The 22,854-nt window shown below is 36.9% G+C and overlaps 2 protein-coding genes across 2 annotated transcripts in view; both read left to right on the plus strand.

Moving 5' to 3' along the window:
• LOC144966211 (uncharacterized) overlaps window positions 1-2,146 on the plus strand; it is a 119,460-nt gene extending 117,314 nt beyond the window's left edge. The window contains exons 80-82 of the mRNA XM_078902392.1: window positions 127-303; window positions 1,294-1,526; window positions 1,939-2,146. Coding sequence (XP_078758518.1) covers window positions 127-303; window positions 1,294-1,526; window positions 1,939-2,013 — 485 coding nt within the window. The 3' untranslated portion in view covers window positions 2,014-2,146. The remainder of the gene's footprint in view (window positions 1-126; window positions 304-1,293; window positions 1,527-1,938) is intronic.
• A 4,775-nt stretch (window positions 2,147-6,921) lies between these two features.
• On the plus strand, window positions 6,922-22,466 carry LOC144963215 (uncharacterized). The gene is made up of 4 exons (XM_078897040.1): window positions 6,922-7,111; window positions 18,562-18,741; window positions 19,253-19,488; window positions 21,897-22,466. Exons 1-4 carry the CDS (start codon window positions 7,024-7,026, stop codon window positions 21,984-21,986), a joined length of 594 nt encoding a protein of 197 aa, XP_078753166.1. The 5' UTR covers window positions 6,922-7,023; the 3' UTR covers window positions 21,987-22,466.
• The last annotated feature ends 388 nt before the right edge of the window (window positions 22,467-22,854 follow it).

The following is a 22,854-nucleotide window of genomic DNA, read 5'->3' on the forward strand; positions in this document are numbered from 1 at the left end:
AGATATACCAACAACAACAACAAAGTTGGTCAACTATTGCACATTTTGGATTCCTTATTATGCCTATTCAACAATTGTATCAATAATCACGTGTGTTTTGTTTTGTTTTTTTTTCACTTTTATTAGTCACCCCAGACCTGTGTCCAGCTGATGCAGGAGTATGTGGAGAAGACGACAGCATGGTCTGTGGTTCAATTGGTAAAGGGGGAGCTGACACTTTCATCAACGAGTGTGAACTCAATGTGGAGGCATGCAAGGCTGGCAAAAAACCAAACGTCATCAGCAAAGGAGAATGTGGTGAAGGTAGGCGGCGGCTATGTGGTCTAGTTGTATGACACTCGCTTTTTTCGGATAGGAAAGTCCTGGGTTCGAGCCTTGCTCGGCGCTTAGTTCAGTCCTTGGAAAAGGCTCTTTACTCACGTTCTCTCACCATAAAATGAGTTCCTGGCCGTTAACAGCGTTGTCTCTGTCGGAAAAAATGTAATATCGCCTAGCAGGCGTCATGTCTCGTTTTATATGTTATGTGCTGCTGTTGGTCAGGGACCCTTTGTAAAGCGCTTTGAGCACGTTTAGTGGATATTGCACTATATAAATGCTCTACTTTTAGGTCATCTCGTTGGTTTTATCTTAGTTCTGTTTTGTCTTTTTTATCATGTTTACATGTTCATACACGCACGTAGGCGCACGCGCACGCACGCAGGCACGCACACACACACACACACACACACACACACACATAAACATACATACACACACTAACAAAGGTAAATAGTTTTGCTCGGGATGAATATTATTTGCAATTGTCTGATTGCCAGTTTAAAGGCCAAATGGGCCATCCCGCGTTATAACAAGGTTTTGACAAAGTTACTTGGATGCGTTAATGTTTTTTAAAAAAACACCAAACGCTATCGTTCTGCAGCTAGCTTCTGGCAGGTGTTTAGTTAACGACACCATAATTCAATTTTTCATGCATTTTTTACCATGTCTATCTATATTTGTGAAATAAATGCAAATGGTCACTTTAGTGATTGTGCTATTTAGAAAATTCTGTAATTGGGACAAATCGCTGGGAACGGAGGCAATTGAATTACAAAGACGTGGGTGCGTGTTTTTGATACTCTCAAAACATTAAAATTAATGCTCAAAAGGCTAGAAAAATAGATAGACTCACCGTTTTCATTCTGAGACAAAAAGTCCCTTTCATGCCTTATCTTTATATCAACACTTTATTAGTGAAGCAAGACATTTTAAAATTGTACTTAATGTTTTATCCTATATTTGTATCTTGCACAGATCAAAAACCAAAGCAGATGTGCGAGTCTGGTGGACGGGATGAATGGTTTAACTCTGATAAACAACCTGAAGGATATACTTGTACCTTCGAGAAGATCATGGTCAAGAGATGTTCTCATCTGGGTTGTGAAGGGGGTTATGACAATTGCTGCATTGCTACGGAATACGAAATGGTTTACGGTTCGATGGATTGTGTTGACGATGGTGGAAACCAAGCCGTCGGAACTAGAGCGGTAAGGGTCAATTGAAAGTGAAAAGGATTTCGTGGTCTAGTGGTATGACACTCGCTTTCGGAGTTGGGAAGGAAGGTGCTGGGTTCGAGCCTCGCTAGGCGCATAGTGGAGTCCTTGGAAAAAAGGCTCTTTGCTTACAATCTCTCACCATAGTTGGGTGTAAATTGAGTACTTTGCCGTTAACAGCGTTGTCTCTGTCGAAAAAAAATTAAAATATCGCCTAAAAGAAGTCATATCTCGTTCTACACGTGAAGTGTTTGCTGTTGCCCAGAGAGAATCTTTGTAAAGCGCGTTGAGCCCGTTTAGTGGATATTGCGCTATATAAAAGCTAAAATTAAACTTCTTATTGAAATAAACAGTGATATAACATTAATGTTAATCTTTATAATTCTTAACGTTTTTCTCCAAACAGGTCTTGAGTGCCAAGAGTTGTCGCTGTAGTAAAGGAGAAGACGACGATGCTGGGGCAGACAACATCACTCCATAGAGCTGACGGCGATCACTGATTTCCTTATGGTATCGCAAGAGGATTATAACATAAATTTCTTTCAAAGTATATAAAATAATTAATTTCAGTTCTTTAAATTTACGGAAAAATAAACATGTATATATAAACAAAATTGCACAAATCTTTGCTGTTGTTTGTTTATTCATATTCAGCTTACTGTGTGGGGTTCTCGACCTTCCATATATAGTGGGCAGGGAAGTAGGCTACTTGCTGTGTCTTCTATCCCCCTGTATCTGTTTTTCAATTGCTTTCTGTCTTTGTCTTGGAATGAGATTACTATGTTTTGTCCTGACTCTGGCCGGAGTCTTTGGCTGGGGAGAGAAACAGTTGAATGTATTGTTATGGTTTTGGGAGATGATGTTTTTTTCCTTGAAAATCATCTCTCTATTATGAACTGATTTAAAAAAAATTTAACAAATGATTTGTTAACGTTTGAGTGTATTCCTCTTAATGGGATCCTGTGCTCGTGTCTGGGTTAAACATTTAGGTAATCTCAAACTAAGTACACTGATAGTGTGCTCTTGGAATCTTTATCTGTTCCCTATTTATACCATTCCCCTTCGTCATACTTTTTTCCTCGTCCTTTTGATTCTACATCTAGACTGTTTTTTTACTATCCAATTTTCATCCTTTTTATTGGCGCTGATTTGATCTAAATGTGTTGCAAGCGACGTAAAAACATTAAAAACATAAAGACGAACAAGATCTGATTATTATCAATGCTCCTACTTATCATTCCCTCTTTCTATATTTAATTGTTCATTTGATTCTTTACTCAATAACATTCTTATTCAATTATGTTTACACATTTTTTTTAAAAAGTCCTTAATCCCAAAGATCTTTTTATAAGAAATACACTTCAATGGGTGCAGTCAAATGTTTTCTGACCGGTTGTCCGCCCAACGTTGATTTGGTAGCTAGATCTCTGTCATATCTCGTGGAAAGTACTTTATGCTAGTCTAGAGGCAGATCCAAAGAGTGACAAAAATGAATACAAGGCTACAGAACCGGGTGAACTCCATCTCCAGGGGCCTGAAGGATTACAATTACAACCATCTGTGTATCAAATTAATCCACCAAAGTGGTCCCAATAGCTCAGTTGGTAGAGCACTCTCTTCACATGCAAAGGGACCGAGATCGATCCCGGGTGCAGTCGAGATTTTGTTTCCTGATCCCCCCTATTAACCCAGGAGTGAATGGGTAGGCTAGGGCTGATAGATCAATTGGAAAGTACTTTGCGATAGACTAGCATCCTATATCCAAAAGATAGCAAACAATTAATTGCTTTTCCAAGGACTCAACTATGTGCCGAGCGAGGCTCGAACCCAGGACTTTCCGATCGGAAAGTGAGTGTCATACCATAATTTCAAGCCCATCCTTTACGTACTAATTTCAAAGGGGGAGTTACATTCAAGCATTCATCTTGTATCCTTTTTATTGATTGGTTGATTGATTCATTGATTTATATATTTATTAACTAAGGTCGTGAACAACTGCAGACTTCTAAAATCGATTAAAAAGGATTGTCCCTTTGGTTAAAAGACACGTAGACTTATTTGCAGGTCTGATAACCCAATTCCTTATAGGGCTCATTGTTGTAATGGAAATCACAAAAAATGACAGAAAATATTGTCCATTACAACAATGTTTCACTAGGCACATAAGTGGGTTCGGATGTTAAGCCTACATATAGATAGAATGCAGTTTATAACGTCACTCTGGTATTTGTTATTGCTTTTTGCCAATAGAGATGAAGTGAGTAGGAAAGTGCCAGAAGACAATAGAGAATTAAAAATTTCGCGGCGGTGATGGGGGTTTGAACCCGCGACCTTACTGGTACAACTCCGCCTGGTCGGGGAGAGCGTGACTCTACCGTATGAGTTATCCACGATCCCTTTTTGGCTTTTTGTCATCCACGTTTAACTGTTTTATCCAGACTATACAAGTTCATGGTTACACATAGTTGTGTGTGTTAGCCCGTTATACATCGGATGGCAATGTTGTGAGCTTCTTAGCCAAGCGCATACTATCAAGTTGTACACGTCGGTTAAAATGTTAAAATACATTCTCGCGCGACAGAGTAATCGATATTGAATTGATATTATTGGGGAAAAGAAAGCATGCGAGGCTGAGGAACACTTGGAAGCCGCCAATGGAGGCGGAACTCTCGTTTTCTGAAAAAAAAATATTTAAAAGGTTGGCCAGAAACCTCGTCCTTCAAATATCGATTGATTAAAGTAACCCTGGTCTTGTCAAAAACTCAAACCTGGGACTTCTTTGGGTTATTTTAATCGACCGATATTTGATAGACGAGTTTTCAGGCCAAAAGAGTATGTGTTTTCCATAGTACACTAGCGTTATCTCATTCGTCTGTAGTGTTTCATTCATCCTGTTTTGTTGATAAAGGGGAAAACCGACATGTCCATTTTATCTGTTTTCATATATTAAATTGAAGCTTTCATTCAATTTCACATTGCTATTTATAACGTTCTTACGCACCAAAACACATTACACGCAATCTCAGTCAAGGTCTACATATCATATAATATCAAGTAATCGCCAGCATGGGGTCTAGTTCTTAATGAATATTAATGGTATTTATTTGTCCAGCTGTTTTTGGAATTTTCCACATTATTTTCTTCATCCCCTTATTTTCCATTAATAAACTAAAGTTTGATTTACAGGTAGCACGAGTACGCTATTTAATTATGATATCTGCGGGGAGAAATTTGGTATGAACTGATTCGAAAGATTAGAATCAATACTTCGACCACTAGTCAATTTAAAGCATGTGTTATACCTATCTATATTGACAGCAGGAATATCATAACATACAACTTTATTCTATCAAATCGTCTTGTCACAATTTAGCCAGAAAACTTTTTTTTTCTTTATATTGATGCTATGTGATTAGGTAAAATAATCGCATCAGCTGCACGCCAGATGAACTTATCAACTAACAACATTGTTGACAGAGAAGGAAGTTGACGTCACTCGGGTCTTTGTTATTGGTTTTGCCATCCTCGTTTATGAATAATTCTCACTAAACTGTATTAACCAGACTATAAACGTTTAAGGTTACACAGAGTTTTGTGTGTTGTTGGTCCGTTATACTTCCTGATGGCAATGTTGTGAGCTTCTAAGCCAAGCGCATACTATCTATACAAAATTATAAACAAGTGTTCGCTTCCTCGGAGTGAGACCTTCTTATCATAACTAACGAACATTGACCACGAAAAGACGAGGACGACGTGCAATTATTTGCAGGTCCGATAACCCAATTCCTCATTGTTGTATTAGAACTCTCAAAAATTCAAATATTGTCCATTACAACAATATCAAACGAGGCCCATAAGAGGGTTTGGATGTCAGACCTGCATATATATCGCCGTCGGACGAGAACGATTGAATGAGATTATGGCTTCATTTTGCGTATTATTTATTTTTTAAAACATGTGAGATAAAATCTGAAATGACGTGTATGATTGTGCGGCTATGTAGTCTTGTGGTATGACACTCGCTTTCGGATCTGAAGGTCCTGGGTTCGAGCCTCGCTCGGCGCATAGTTGAGTCCTTGGAAAAGGCTCTTTACTCACATTGTCTCACCGTACTGAGGTGTAAAATGAGTACCTGGTCGTTAACAGCGTTGTCTCTGTCCGAAAAAAATTGTAACATCGCCTAACAGGCTTCATATCCCGTCCTAAATGTCAAAAGTTGCTGTTGGTCAGGGACCTCTTGTAAAGCGCTTTGAGCACATTTAGTGGATATTGCCCTATAAAAAGCTCAATTCAGTGCCAGACAAAGCAGAGAGAAAAATGCAAGAATACAAAATCATCCAACAAATCGGCCTATATCGACTGATGTTCAAACCAAAGACATCCTAATTAAAAATAAATAGAATACAAATATTGAGCTTTTATATAGAGCAATATCCACGAAACATGTTCATAAAAGCGCTTTACAAAGGTCCCTGACCAACTGCAACACGTAACTTAATGTAAAACGAGACCTGACGCCTGTAAGGCGATATTACAATTCTTTTCCGACAGAGACAACGCCGTTAATGGCCGGATAATCATTTTACACCTGAGTATGGTAAGAGAGTGTGAGTAAAGAGCCATTTCCAAGGACTCAACTATGCGCTAGCGGGGCTCGAACACAAGACATTCCGATCCGAAAGCGGGTTTCGTACCACAGGACTACATAGCCCGGACTGGTTTCGTTCTTCTTAGCGCTCATACTTACGAGCTACCATGATACCGAAAAGGTATCCCGATAATTAAATGAATCACGCACTCATGGAAAACAATATCAAAGAGCAAAATATCGTCGACTTTTTTTCATTCTATTGTTTCTAGACAATCAGCTTTGTTTGTCCTAGCTGGCTTGAAGGTGTGTCGCAAATCTTGTATTATGATTGGTCAAAAATTCGACTGGTTCATCGGGACCATTTTTATTAAATGCTTTTATCCTCTACAAAAGTACATGAATTCGATATCAGAAGTTTAGTTTTCTAACCAAATTATTAAAAGGCGTTTTAATTGTGTAGTGCTGATTAACGAATGTTACGTTATTAACGATTTGTACAGCAGTCAGGTGGGTCCAGGTCATTTCAGGTCCACTCCTTATCGATAATCGAATATTGAAATGAAGGCACTTTAGATACAAAATTTAAACAACAAAAAAACAACAACTCACCAAGTAATTAGTTTCTTGATCAACTTAATGAATGCACGTGTCGTTGTGTGTGTGTGTGTGTGTGTGTGTGTGTGTGTGTGTGTGTGTGTGTTTGTTTGCGTGTGTTTATGTATTTTTTATGGTTGCGTGTTGTGTTCAGGCGGCAGGATATTGTGTGTATATATAATAGGACATCAACAAAGAGAAATCAGTTCTTGCAGGACCAACTTCGGTGTTGTCTGCAGTTGAGACAACGCTGAGTGGGATTATAATATTCTTGGACAGCTGATTGCCGTTAACACATCACTCGTCATGAAGTTCCATAGCGGGTTTGTTTGGACTGGTTCCGTTCTTCTTCTACTTGCATTGATTCAACAGGATCACGGCACAGAGGCTTTGCGTAAGATGATAATATTATACTATTCTATAGATAGTATGCGTGATAATATTATACTATTCTATAGATAGTATGCGTGATAATATTATACTATTCTATAGATAGTATGCGTGATAATATTATACTATTCTATAGATAGTATGCGTTTGGCTTAGAAGCTCATAACATTGCCATCCGGAAGTGTAACGGACCAACACATAAAACTGTGTGTATCCATGAACGTTTATAGTCAGGTTAATACAGTTCAGTGAGCGTTACTCATATACGTGGATGGCAAAAAAACAATAACAAAGACCTGAGTGACGTCATCTTCGAACTATCTATATGCGGCTATGTGGTCTTGCGGTATGACAGACACTCGCTTTCGGATCGGAATGTCCTGTGTTCGGGCCTCATCTCGGTGCATAGTTGAGTCCTTGGAAAAGACTCTTTACTCACATTCTCTCACCGTACTCAGGTGTACAATGAGTACTTGGCCGTCAGCAGCGTTGTCTCTGTCGGAAAAATTGTAATATCGCCTAACAGGCGTCATGTCTTGTTCTACATGTTACGTGTTGCTGTTGGTCAGGGCCCCCGTGTAAAGCGCTTTGAGCACATTTAGTGGATATTGCGCTATACAAATGCTCTAGTTTTTTATTCAATACGAATCTCTTTTTGTGTCTTTTCCCCGGTGATTTTGTGAGTAGTATAATAGCACTCACCATCGGACTGACGGGTCCTTGGTTAGATTCTCTCTCTCTCTCTCTCTCTCTCTCTCTCTCTCTCTCTCTCTCTCTCTCTCTCTCTCTCTCTCTCTCTCTCTCTCTCTCTCTCTCTCTCTCTCTCTCTCTCTCTCTGAGCGGCGCGTCGTTGAGTCCTTGGAAACGGCTCTTTACCGACATTATATAATAATATGCTTTATTCATTAAAAAATGGAAATTAGTTTATAGACGTGGCATGCATAGCATATTATTATTATTATTATTATTATTATTATTATATTATTATTATTATTATTATTATTATTATTATATTATTATTATTATTATTATTATTATTATCATTATTATTATTAGTATCATTATTATATTATTATTATTATTATTATTATTATTATTATTATTATTATTATTATTATTATGATTACTGTTATGATTATTATTATTATTATTATTATTATTATTATTATTATTATATTATTATTATTATATTATTATTATTACTATTATTATTATTATCATCATTATTATTATTATTATTATTATTATTATTATTATTATTATTATTATTATTATTATTATTATTATTATTTGATATAGAGCCATTATCCACAAATAGTGCTCAGAGGTGCTAAACAATAGTTTTTTTTTGGTATCACACAAGTTCATTCATTCGACTACGAAATCACCAGAACGTCACACACACACACACACACACACACACACACACACACACACACACATAAATCTTGTTCGACGTTCAGATAGAATCATGAAAAGCAGAATGAAAAAAACTTGGTTTTAAATGCCGTTTGAAGACTGGTAAACTTTCACATGGTCGGATTTTATGTGGTAAAGAGTTCCATATGATTGGAGCCGATACCGTTGTTCTGTTCGAACAAATGTAATTGAACATAATGGGCTTCATATTAAGTGTTGCTGTTGGCATGAGACCCTATATATATAAAGAAAGTTGAGCTTTTATATAGAGTAGTATCCACTAAACGTGCTCAAAGCGCTTTACAAAGGGTCTCTGACTAACAGCAGCACTTAGCATGTAGACAAGACATGTCGCCTGTTAGGCGATATTACAATTTTTCCGACAGAGACAACGCTGCTGACGGTCAAGTACTCATTTTACACCTGAGTACGGTGAGAGAATGTGAGTAAAGAGTCTTTTCCAAGGACTCAACTATGCGCCGAGATGAGGCCCGAACACAGGACATTCCGATCCGGAAGCGAGTATCTGTCATATCGCAAGACCACATAGTGAGTAAAGAGCCTTTTCCAAGGACTCAATTATGCACCGAGCAAGGCTCGAACCCAGGACCCAGGACCTTCCAATCCGAAAGCGAGTGTTATACCACAATACCACATAGCTGCAAACACACACACACACACACACACACACACACATATATATATATATATATATATATATATATATATATATATATATATATATAGGTCTGATCACCGAACCCAATGAAGTCTTGATTCAGCATTGCTCTAATTGACAGTATTTTGCATTGATTTGAGAGTATTTTCATAACGATAATGATAATAAGAGAAAAAAACAAAAACAATTTGGGGTCATTTGACCTGCAAATAAGGACACATCGCTCTTTACCCACATTTTCTCACTGCACTAAGGTATGAAATGAGTACCTGACTGGTAACAGCGTTGTCCCTGTCAATGAACAAAACGTGATAGCCCATTAAACCAAGTTAATTGCCGCACTCCGTTAAAAACTCGTATTTAAACATTTGGCCAGAAAAATCGTCCTTCAAAAATATTTTATATCGATCGATTAACACAGATCAACCAACTTATCTTTATGATAAATTGGAGTTATATACACCAACCCGATCCCTTAGCTCGTCATCCGATGGAAAATTGCTTGTCAAGGAAAGAACTCTTACGTGTCATGTGGAGGACGATCTGTTTCTAGAAACACCCCAACTCTCTGGAACAATCTTCCAAAAGAAATATGGCATTCTTCATCGGAAGAGATGTTTAAAAAGTATCTAAAGATTTTGTTATTTTCCAAATTCTCTCACCGCACTCGGGTGTAAAATGAGTACCAGGCCGTTAACAGCGTTGCTCTGTCCGAAAAAAATGTAATATCGTCTAACAGACGTAATGTCCCGTCTTACATGTTAAGTGTTGCTGTTGGGCTTGGACCCCTTGTAAAGCGCTTTGAGACTTCGAGTGGATAGTGCCCTATATAAAAACTCTCATTTTTTTTTTTGGCTACCATTTGAATAGGACACCAGTCTTTGGGAAAGTACTTTCCGTAAGATCCAACAGACCATTGCTGGGTGGGCAGAGAAGGGTTGAAAAAAAATATCGACTCAACCCGAGGTCATTTTCGGTACTTTTGCGTGTGAAGCGAGTGATTTACCAAGTGAGATTTCTAGACCCCCTTTATCAACTGTTTCATTTAATTTCCTCTCAATGTTTAATACCCGAGACAGACATTATAGGCTTATTAACCCCCTCCTTCCACCATAGGAAAATCGTCACATTCCTTACGATGAAACCGACAATTTTCTCATTCTGATGTCTCTTGTACACCACAAAATGTAAAGAAATGCTTTGGTTACAGCTACAAATACTAAACAGTGTTGTAGACATCATTTTGCTGGACAACATTCTGTATAAATTGCACTTGTTACTTTTTTGTTTGATTAGGAAAAGTCTATTTTTGTGTTGGTGGGTGTGAATTTTCGGGGGAAATTCTAAAAATGGCTGGTAAGGAGAGATTTAAAGATAAAATATGATAGTTGCACGATGTTTCAAGAGCGATGATTCAGTCTAAATCTCAAACAGACATTTGTGAATGTGGAGAGGGGAAGCAGGATGCCACACATACACATGTTTTGCCGGTCTGTACAGAGTACAATGAGTAAAGGGCGACCATTTGACCCGAGAGGACTCATACACTAAAGTCGAAGCTTTTAGCATGGGTCTCAGCACGAGCCTGGAAGACCACAGCGTTCCTGAATCTTCTTGACCTTCAGTCATAAAGGCACCGTGAGGGGAAAGAAGAAGAAGAAGAAGAAGAAGAAGAAGAAGAAGAAGAACAACAACAACAACAACAACAACAACAAGAGGAAGGAGAAGAATCTAAATCTAGTTTCTATTAGGGGAACCGATAGCTCAGTCGATAGAGCACTTGCTTCACACGAAAAGAGAACAATATCGATCCTGGGTGAATTCGAAATTTTTATTTCTGGCCACCCCCCCCCCCCCACCTGCCCACCCAGCAGTGATTGGGTAGCTTGGTCTGTAGGATCAGGCAGAAAGTAATTTGCGATAGGCTAGTCGTGTCCTATTTAAAGGGTAGAAGCAATTGCTACTGCCACGTATCATGTTATAGTGTCTGGAATAAGCTTCGGCTCCACGGGCATTATGGCTCACAATGGCGACTTTATAAAGATAACAAGGCAAACTCAAGGTTCGAAGACTTATTGTGGGACGGTTTATTTTTTCTCTCATCTCTGTATTAATACACAAACTGTCATGGTCTCAAGTGAGTAAAGAGCTACTCGACTATGCATAAAGATATATGTAGAATGAGGCCCCAGAATTTACTAGTTACTATAAATGAAAAACAATTAACGATTTGTTTACAATGAAATAAAAATAATGATGAAATTTAATTAAAAGAGATAAACAGTGATCGTGGCAGTTACAAATAGAGATATGAATATTTTACGTAACTTATGATAATATGTCAGGTTCATAAGTTTACGTTTCCAGGCAGTTGATGGGCTTGGATGATCTATTCCTCTGATAACAGGATCGGACTCGTAAAATTCCACTTCCAGGCAATTGGTAAGAAGTTATTGTGAAGTCCTTTGACAGCGGGCTTGGGTTTGATCCTTGAAGATTATACAATCAAAGTTAAAAGCTCCGGCGTCTTAATGGTGTAGATATAATATCTACAAAGTCCCAAAAGATAAAAATCTTACAATATATATATATAGGAATAGAGTGACTGGCCGTCCGGCATAGATTGTGGAGAGAAAGTGAGTGTCGAATGTTAGACCTATCAGCTTTTATAATAAGTGGCTACGTGACAGAATGTAGAACGAAAAGTATTCACTAATTAGAAATTAATTCGAGGGAAGGCTATAAAAGGAAAGACGATCTAATATTAGAAGGTAAAGTTTATCTAAGCCTACCGAAATATAACTGGAGTGAGATGAATTCAGTTCTTAATAAATAAAATTTAATAAGATAATTGTGAACAATCTTTACTGTGACACCCCCCACCCACGTTTAAAATATACTCTTTAACCATTATGGGAAAGATAGATTTTACAAACGGAAGTAAATTTACTATCATGATACTCTAGCATTAATCCATTGTTATGATTTGTGCTACAATTAAATTATTTATTAACTAGACATGGAAATGTTTATATTAACGTAGGTATATGAATGGGTGACAATAACAATGAAAGATTGTGATTACAAATCATTGTGATAAACAATATGATGGCAATGTGATTACAAATCATTGTGATAAACAATAGTGATGGCAATGAAGCATGATTTAAGTCGATGATATGAAGGTAATTTACTGAATGAAATGAATGAAAATGTAAATGGAATATTGACATTTCAATTATTAATCATAAATGAGTGAAAATTCATAACAATAATAGATAAAGAGAAGATTTCCCAAATCATGAATGGGTATGGTATATATATCCAAACAATACTCAATGTTACATTAAGTTGGGTCATCATGTTTACAAATAAAATTATCGAATTTGTGTGTTCTGATTTGGCATAGTTTGCGAGGTAACTAACAGTATGCATGGGAGGTTAAGTTATACCCTTCTCACGTCATTACACTAATCGAGAAAGTAGGTCGGCGTGAATATTTTCACAGCCTGGTATGTGAGAGATACTGAAAGTGTAATTTTGCAAAAATAGACTCCACCTTAGTACTCTACTATTATTCATTTTGTTATTTCTTATGTACGTGAGTGGTTTATGGTCCGTTTCGACCACAAACTCTTTTAGCAGTAGATATCTGCTGAATGTCTTTAAAGCAAAGACGATGGCCAGTCCTTCACGCTCTATTACAGAGTATCGTGATTCTCTGTCCAATAATTTTCTGCTTGCATATAAGCAAGGCATTAGAGTTCCCTCATGCTCCTGTAATAGTACACCTGCGATGCCCCTTATCAGACGCGTCAGTTCTTACAACAAATTCTTTTGACGTCGGGTAATTTAAGAATTGGTTCTGAACAGAGTAATGCCTTTAATTGGTTAAAGCTATTCTGACACACTTCTGTCCAAACAATTTTGTTCGGTGACCCATTCTTTGTCAGATTTGTTAGCGGTGTCGCGATGTGCGCGAAGTTGTAAATGTATTTCCTGTAAAAATTTAGGACCCCAAGTACTTTGCGTACTTCTTTTTTTGTCTTAGGTGGTTGCAATTGTGCGATTTTTGTTTGTTTTTCTGTCTCGGGTGTCTGTGTCCCATGACCAACGGTTTGATTAATCCTGCATTTGAAGCTTCGATATTAGTAAACATAGGTTGCGACACTGTGTCTCTATCAAAATATCTTTTTAGCATATTTGCATGGAATGTCTTTGTTGTGTTGTTAATTTTAATCTCGTAATTAACATTAGATTTTACTGCTGTTATTTTGAATGGTCCTTTCCATGTAGCTAAAAGTTTACTCGAGTCATCGGGTAAGAGTATTAGTACTTTGTCACCAATCTCAAATTTTCTTGACTTGCTTTTTCGATCGGAGTATTCCTTGTATTTCTCTGCTTTTTTAGTGACGGATTCCTGTGCTAGCTTACATGTATCCTCTATTCTGTCTTTCAGGTTTCTTACATATTCGTAAGCAAAAATAATTTCGTTATTGTCCTCCTCATTCCCTTTACAAATGTCGGCTACTATATTGATCGGGCCGCGAGGTGATCGTCCATACATCAACTCAAATGGGGAGTAGCCTGTAGATTCTTGGGGTATTTCTCTATATGCAAATAGGATTGCTGGTAAGTATCTGTCCCAATCATCTGGTTTTTCTGCTGACACTTTTCTTAACATATTCTTTAGAGTGCCATTAAATCTTTCACAAAGACCATTTGCTTGGGGGTGGTAGGGAGTTGTGAATGAGTGTTGGATTCCCATGAGTTTCATGGTTTCATGCATCATATGTGATGTAAATTGGGGTCCATTGTCCGACAGTATCTCATTTGGTATGCCTATTCTAGTAAAAATTGTCATCAATGCTTCAGCTATGTGATCCGATGTAGTTGATTTCAATGCTATCGCTTCTGGCCACCTGGTTGCGTAATCGACTAGTGTTAGTATGTGTGTGTGGTTTCTATCTGATTTTGTTAAAGGGCCTATAATGTCAATTGCAACTTTTTGAAAAACTTTTTCAATAACTGGGGTTGTCTCTAATGGCAATCTCGGTATTCTGCCTTTTGCGACTCTTCTTTGGCATGTGTCACAAGATTTCACATATTCTCGGACGTCTTTAGTAATTCCAGGCCATGTGAAATTCTCGGATATTCTCTTCAATGTGGAAGAGCTCCCAAGATGTCCAGAAGTTATTGAATCGTGCGCTATTCCAAGGATTTTGTTTCTGTAAATACTCGGCGTGACCAGTTGTTTAGCTATTTTATTTCTTTTCCTATGTAACCTGAACAGAATATCTTTTTCAATGATGTATTCAACTTTTGATTTCGTCCCTTTGTTTGCGATATTGAAATATGATGTTAAAGTCGGGTCCTTTTTCTGTTCTTCAATGAACGTGTTCCTGTCAAATTGTTGTGGTTCAAGAGAAATAGTCATTGGCTTCTCTGTTGTCTTAGTCATCTTTCTTGTTTCTGCTAGGCAAGCTGTTTCTTGGGTTAATGACCATTCTTTTACATCTGTTGGGTTGTCTTTAAGACCTTTTATATTGCCAACAATAACATCAGCGACGGGGTTGGGAAGTATACAGCATTCCACTATTCCTGTATAGTATGGGGTTTCTATGTACACATTAGCTGTTTCAAAGGTTTCGACTGTGCCACTGAATGTGATGCATTGTACCGTTTTTCCAGTTTTGTCTTCGTCATTGATCAAAGATGATTTTATTCCTACTGTACTGCATCCTGTGTCTCTCAATATTTTGCAATCAGTTCCATTAGCTTTGCCTTCACAAAAAAATAGCGATCCTGACTTGTGAGTTTGTGTTAAAAGTGACATACCTTTCACGCAATACACATTTATATTTTCTCCTGACATTACTCGTGTCTGATTGTTTACACTTGTTTGGAGTGATGCATTTGCAGTTTCTTTTGGATATCCCACGATTTTGTAACATTTGTCTGCTGTGTGGCCTTTCATTCCACAATATTGACATTTAATTATAGGTTTGTTGGTTTTCTTATACTCAGTATTATTGTCAGTGCTATTTCTTGTTTTGTTTTGATAGGATCGGCTATGGTCTCTATTGAACTGTTTGTTCCATGGTTTGTTACTATGATCATCTTGTTTCACTTGCGTGTTCCGAGTGATTGATCGGCTCGTTCTATTTGAGTATTGAACTTTAGGTGTACATGGACTCTGAGCAGCGGCAGCGTAGTATGGTTCCTTCAATGTTCTGCTAAGGGGTGTCAATGGATGTGCGCTGTTAAAGTTTTCTGCGTAGATTTTTAATTTGTCCAAGTTTTCTGGCTTTCTCTCTTTAAAGAATGCGACTAAATCTGGGTTGCAAGCTTGATAGATTCGATTCTTCAGCGTGAGATAGTAAAGGCCTGCAAAGTCGTCTTGTTTTACGTTTGCCAACTCAAGCCACCGATTTAGAAATTGAGTAATTCGGTTCACGAATGTATTAAAGTCTTCTCCACTTTCCGGTTTTGCAGTGTGAAACCTTTCCTGGTAACCATCTTCCGTTAATCTAAATCTTTTTAGTAGAGCGTCTTTAATTTTACCATAGTCATCTGCATCTTCAGTTGTTAAGGTATAGAAAACTTTTAGCGGTTCTCCAGATAAGCAGTTAATCAAGGCTGTGGCCCATTTGCTTTCTGGCCAACGATAACCTTTAGCCTGAACTTCGAATCGGTGTAAGAAGGATTCTAGGCAGTCTGAGCGTTCATCGTATGTTGGCATGCGTGGAAGTTTCACGAAAAATTCATCACTATTATTATGTTTTCTTTCATGACCGGTTTTTGTTTTTTCAATTTCCAGCATCATTTGGGTCCTTTTGGTTTCTTCTTCTGCTAAAGCTATTTGTCTTTTTAGTTCCCTTTCTTGGACTCTTTCTTCTCGTTCTTCTCTACGTATTCTTTCTTCATGTTCTTTTTCTTCTCTACGAATTCTTTCTTCATGTTCTTTTTCTTCTCTACGAATTCTTTCTGCATTTTCTTCTCTACGAATTCTTTCTTCATGTTCTTTTTCTTCTTTTACTTTCTCTTCGCACCATGAAAATATTCTTTCCTGGGGTATTTCTAAGTCCTTTGCGAGACTTAAGTATCTTTTATATGCTTCCATGTTGCAATAAATTAGTTACGATATTTTATATATATTATATTGACAGGATACTGTTACTGACTATTTTATTTATTTACACTTAATGGAATGAACTGTTCTATTTTTAGAAATCTCTCTCTCTTATTTCAACTTATTATGTATGTTGAATTTGATGCCTTTTATCGTTATATCTTATAAAGCAATGTGTCAATACAATGCGGAGTTATTATGACTTGAGTCAATAACAATGTGTCAATCGCGTGTACTCTAAACTATGTTACTACGAAAAATGTATCACCAATGTGTGTGACTCGTCGTTAGTTTGTGTACAATTATTCGCAATGACGCTAATATACTAGAGTGTGATAACAATAATAGGATGCCAAAATAATCCCAAGTTATCTATCACTAAATATAACACGACGGCTAGAAGACTCCCTTTTATTATTATTTAGTTTTTTAAAGACTCACTTTTCAGAACATAATATATAAGTGGTTTTCGATAACAGTAGTATGCCAAAAATGCATTTAAAACAAATCACTATGCAAAACAAATCACGATGTCTATAGTTACTATGTGATGCCCAACTCATGTAAAAGAGAATAATGAAGGATATATTTACCAACTCAGTTCGTGGCTAGGACCTCTCTCTTGTTCAATGGTTGTTCAACAATTGTAATTAGGCATTGAAGAGTGTTTAACAGTGATGTCTGAAATACAAAACAATAAAATATCGTAAGATTTACAATAGTTACAAAATGTGTTCACAACACTGAGTGATTGGATGACAGGTGAATGAATCGTTATGGAATGTAAACATATTGAAAACAATTCATGAATGAGGCAAACAACAAAATGAAATGAGTGATGTAATAACAAAGTGGACAAGGAATGAATGAATGAATGAAAAACTGAGTGAATAGATGAATGAATGAATGGATAATGTATGAATGAAAGAATGAAGGGAGGAATTAATGTATGAATGATTGGATAAATGAGTGAATAAACGAATGAATGGATGAATGAATGAATGAATAAATAAATGAATGAACAATGAATGAATGAATAATTTATAAATTAATAAATGAATGAAGGAATGAATCAATAAAATGCTATTCAATTTGAATGAAAGAATGAATGGATAAATTGCTATTCCATTTAAATGAAGAAATTTAAAAGAAAAAAAATTAATCCTGTAAATAGGGAGTTCAATTAAAATATGATCAAGTGGGGCAATTAAGAGTTTTACAATTTAAACTTTAAAGTTAGATGAAATAGATATAAGTAACTAAATAAATTCAATTCTTTATATGTGTCCCCTCCAAAATGTCATGGTCTCAAGTGAGTAAAGAGCTACTCGACTATGCATAAAGATATATGTAGAGTGAGGCCCCAGAATTTACTAGTTACTATAAATGAAAAACAATTAACGATTTATTTACAATGAAATAAAAATAATGATGAAATTTAATTAAAAAAGATAAACAGTGATCGTGGCAGTTACAAATAGAGATATGAATATTTTACGTAACTTATGATAATATGTCAGGTTCGTAAGTTTACGTTTCCAGACAGTTGATGGGCTTGGATGATCTATTCCTCTGATAACAGGATCGGACTCGTAAAATTCCACTTCCAGGCAATTGGTAAGGGGTTATTATGTAATCCTTGACAGCGGGCTCGGGTTTGATCCTTGAAGATTATACAATCAAAGTTAAAAGCTCCGGCGTCTTAATGGTGTAGATATAATATCTACAAAGTCCCAAAAGATAAAAATCTTCCAGTATATATATAGGAATAGAGCGACTGGCCGTCCGGCATAGATTGTGAAGAGAAGTGAGTGTAGAGTGTTAGACCTATCAGCTTTTATAATAAGTGGCTACGTGACAGAATGTAGAACGAAAAGTATTCACTAATTAGAAATTAATTCGAGGGAAGGCTATAAAAGGAAAGACGATCTAATATTAGAAGGTAAAGTTTATCTAAGCCTACTGAAATATAACTGGAGTGAGATGAATTCAGTTCTTAATAAAATAAAATTTAATAAGATAATTGTGAACAACCTTTACTGTGACAGTGGCGTTGCAAGAAAAGTTTCTATTGTTTGGATGTATATACTTTATTTTTCATGTCTTTATATTAAATCATGTTTTTTTTTAAATATATATATATATAAGCTTTGGGTTTGACTATCTCAGACCACATAAATAAAAAAGTTGTTCTTTATCTTTTCCTCCTTTGATTACTATTCAGTCAATAAAACATTATGCCCAAAGACTTCAGTGTGTACAGACGATGACAGTCTGGTGTGTGGTCAAATTGGTCGAATGGCTTCTGAGACATACGTCAGTGAATGTGTCCTCAATGTCCTGGCCTGTCAAGCTGGCGAGAAACCGCATTTCCTTGGTCAAGGAGATTGTAGTGAGAATGGAGGTAAGTATTTCAAAAACACGATTAGAGAATTGTGGGGATTAAGTAAAGTTATTTCATTTCGTGGTGTTCGTGCATCAATCAAGCTATCGGTTAATCAATATTTTAGCATATTGAAATGTGGTCTTGACAATGTGGATGATGATGTTCACGGTGATGTTGATGTTGATGATGATGGTGATGATGATGATGATGATGATGATGATGATGATGATGATGGTGATGATGATGATGATGATGATGATGATGATGATGATGATGATGATGGTGATGATGATGATAATGATGGTGGTGGTGGTGGTGGTGGTGGTGGTGGTGGTGGTGGTGGTGGTGGTGGTGGTGGTGGTGTTGATGATGATGATGTTGATGATGGTGATGATGATGCTGATGATGATGATGATGATGATGATGATGATGATGATGATGATGATGATGATGATGATGATGATGATGATGACGATGATGATGATGATGATTAAGATGATGATAATGATGATGACACAAACTCATTCAGGAAACAACAAGAAGCTCTGTGACGTAGCTGGACCACAAGAGGTCCTCGTCAAGTACGATGAGACGGAGAATGGCTACCAGTGTGTTGGTGAAGAAAAAACGGTAAGAGTATGCAAGGGGTTGCTGTGTGAAGGCGGCTCTGAGACTTGCTGTATGCCCACTGGATACGAGAAGATAACTGCCGGCTTCTCATGTTATGATGACGCTGGAGTAATTGTTATGAGTGGATCAAAAGTGGTAAGAAAATGAATTTCATTGTATGCTATAATGGTATGTTTAAGATTTGTCTCAATCTGAATGTTACTCGAAGTCGACTCAATTCTGAGTATTTGTATTCAAGAGCGAAAACAGTTGTTGAATGTGACAGCCATTGTTGGTGTCTGAGATGAGAGATGGACACAATACATATTTACTGACATAATATGTTACAGTGAATGACATAATCAGTCGGACGGTGAAACGGTTTAAACTGAGATATTGCCACGTTTAGTTAGAAGGTCAATTATGATCAAAAATGAGTTCTTGTCATAAATGATTAAATCAACCCTTTTTGTACATCTTCGGAAAATATCAAAGCTTAATTTCACTTCTAAATATTTTTTACAACTAGTCAAGTTGAAAAAGTATGTAATTTGAGAAAAGTTACTGGATACCGTTCCCATAAATCTGACCATAACTTCATGAACAATCACCCGATTTACTTCAAATAAAGATTAAAATGCTCTGGTAAGCATACTCTTTCAGAAAGTTCAAAACAATGCAAATCCAAAATGTTCACCTTCCGACTGATGATGTCATTCACTGATTCATATTGACTCTCTACTTTTTAAGAGATCGAGTTTTTTAGAGCAAACATAATATTATGTAGTTTGGTTGTCAATTGGGAACAATTTCATTATACTGGTTCCAATCTTCTTGAAAGTGCAAAACTAGTCTTCCAAAGGACGGGTTTCATACATTGTGCAACTGATCTTCTGGTTTCAGAGTGATGGCATTATATTTTCTAGCCTAAATAAATGCTAGTTGTCAATAACGATCATCCATACTCGCTCTTGCCACCCCGTAGTCCTAAGAATCTGCCTATTCATTCTGCTACTAAAATAGTTATGTCACCTTAGGATTCAATTTGTAAAAAAATTTTAAAAGCTCAAAGTGCTTTACAAGAGGTCCCTGTCCAACAGCAACATTTAACATTTAGTACAAGACATGACGCCTGTAAGGCGATATTATATTTTTTTCGGACAGAGACAACATTGTTAACAGCCAGGTACTCATTTTACACCTGAGTACGGTGAGACAATGTGAGTAAAGAGCCTTTTCCAAGGACTCAACTATACGCCGAGCGAGGTTCGAACCCAGGACTTTCCGATCCGAAAGCGAGTGTTATACCACAAGAGCACATAGCCGCACATATTATGTAACATATTCATTGTTAGTCCTCCAGAGGGCTGGTTAGACACTTCCATGGCGTTTTGAACGGGAAGAGAGGAATGTGTGACGTCACGACTTCTGCTTTCTTATTCAGATTTTTTAAACCGTTATTTTTATAGCGGGTTTCTGACAACCGATCAGCACAGTTTAATAGAGAATACGTTTTTGGCGCTCCAAAATCAAGCTGGCAGTAACTAAAGTTTTGCAAACGTTCGACGACCGCCATCCGTCCATTGGATTCAATAGTCTGATGTCACGTCCGCCTCGCAACGAGCAGCTTGGTTCTAAACAAGGGAAAATCGGTACTTCTTATTCTTCATGCTGGCTAGAACTTTTTCACATGTTATGTGATCAGAATGTATAAAAGTCAAAACATGATCAGATTTATAACGTTTTTCTCCTCTGGATACACTTTTATGCTCGTCGAGAAGTATTTCATAAGGGCGTCCGCCATTGTTCCGATAGTTTAGAACGAGTTACTAAATTACTACGCGTCAATACGAGGGAAGTGACTTCACGATTATTGAAGCTTATTCCTTTTGTCCCAGTATCGCGTATGAAATCTATGAAGGAGAGACGCATTCGTCACTTCCTTCATTCTAAAAGGCAACTTTACATTATATGTATTTCTCTAATAATATTATGGTTACAATATGTGACTCAACGTCTCAAAACGGTATTATGTCGGGATGAACCAGCTGCTAAAAAATCAAATTAAAGTTAAACTGGACAAAAATATTTATGATTGGCATTTAGCAACCTGAAATCTTATATTCATTCTCCTCAATAAAGTTTATAAACTCAACGCAAGTCTGATATTTCTGGCTACAAATTTAATTTTCATCATCTTAATCATCCCGACTTAATACCGAGGGGTCACATATAAGTTTTGAACGAATAGACATATTCTTATGGAATAAAATAAAATTTTAAAAAATTCCCTTTATTCATCCCACAGGGGAAATTTGTCTTTAGGGTCTATTCCAAGGGATAACTGGAATAATCCAGGTGTAAGCCGCTGTGCAGCGCCGCAAACTGAGCTAAGGCGAGGTGATTTGCTCAAGGCCACACTTGGCAGCGGCGGGTGCTCGAACTCGGTGCCTTTCGCGTATGAAGCAAAGACCGTACGTACCGCTATCCCATACGCATCATTAAAGCCTGAAATGTTTTATGAATGTAGTTTTTATCTTTCTTTGTTTTCTCTCTTTCCTCAGTACATCACAGTAACAGGTTGTAAATGTGTCCATGGTGATGATGATCAATTCACATCAACGGATACAGCAGGAGAAACTATTGAACATTAGAATAATATGACTTAACTAATACAGTAGTCTCCGCCAAATGCACGCTTAGAAAACAATGTTTTGGTTACATTTATTAAAACTTCTGGATGAGACTTCTTTGTTAATTATTCATAAATTTTAATGCGGATTCTGAACAACAAATAATTTTGGTAGCTTTGTGCTGTTTCAACTGTTATTTAAGAGAAAATAATGTGGATTTATTTTCTTCGGGTCGAGATGCCAAAAACAATAATAGAACTATTTTATTATGTGTTGTACGCTCATTGTGTTTATTCAAAATTTAATATGAGATTCGGTTCACTTAAATTGCTTTTTATAATGAATCATATTGATTGACAGCGTGCCATGACCCGGATGTGATCTACTGTGCGTTTAGATAAAGTATTCTTGTATAAAACATACAGTGGGTGATGTAGTTCAGATTTAGGCTTTTACAGAATAGCAACGCTAAAACAAATAAATGCATTCACAACAACAAAAGCAGAGTGTTTTGTTTTGATATGTTTGTATGTTATTACTTTTTTTTTATAATCTTACAATGCCGTCATTATGACAACGTCAACAACAACAACAACAACAACAACATCAACAACATCAACAACAACAACAACAACAACAACAACAGCAGAAGCAGCAGCAGCAGCAGCGGCGGCGGCGACAACTATGAAGACAACGGAGACAATCACATAGGGGATACAGACACAAGAAGAAAAAGAAGAAGAAGAAGAAGAAGAAGAAGAAGAAGAAGAAGAAGAAGAAGAAGAAGAAGAAGAAGAAGAAGAAGAAGAAGAAGAAAAAAGAAGGGCACTGATGATGATGATGATGATGATGATGATGATGATGATGATGATGGTGATGATGATGATGA

Source organism: Berghia stephanieae, chromosome 1, assembly GCF_034508935.2.
Source record: "Berghia stephanieae isolate SIO BIC M18660-M18661 chromosome 1, UCSD_Bste_1.3, whole genome shotgun sequence".
NCBI classification, from domain to species: domain Eukaryota; kingdom Metazoa; phylum Mollusca; class Gastropoda; order Nudibranchia; family Aeolidiidae; genus Berghia; species Berghia stephanieae.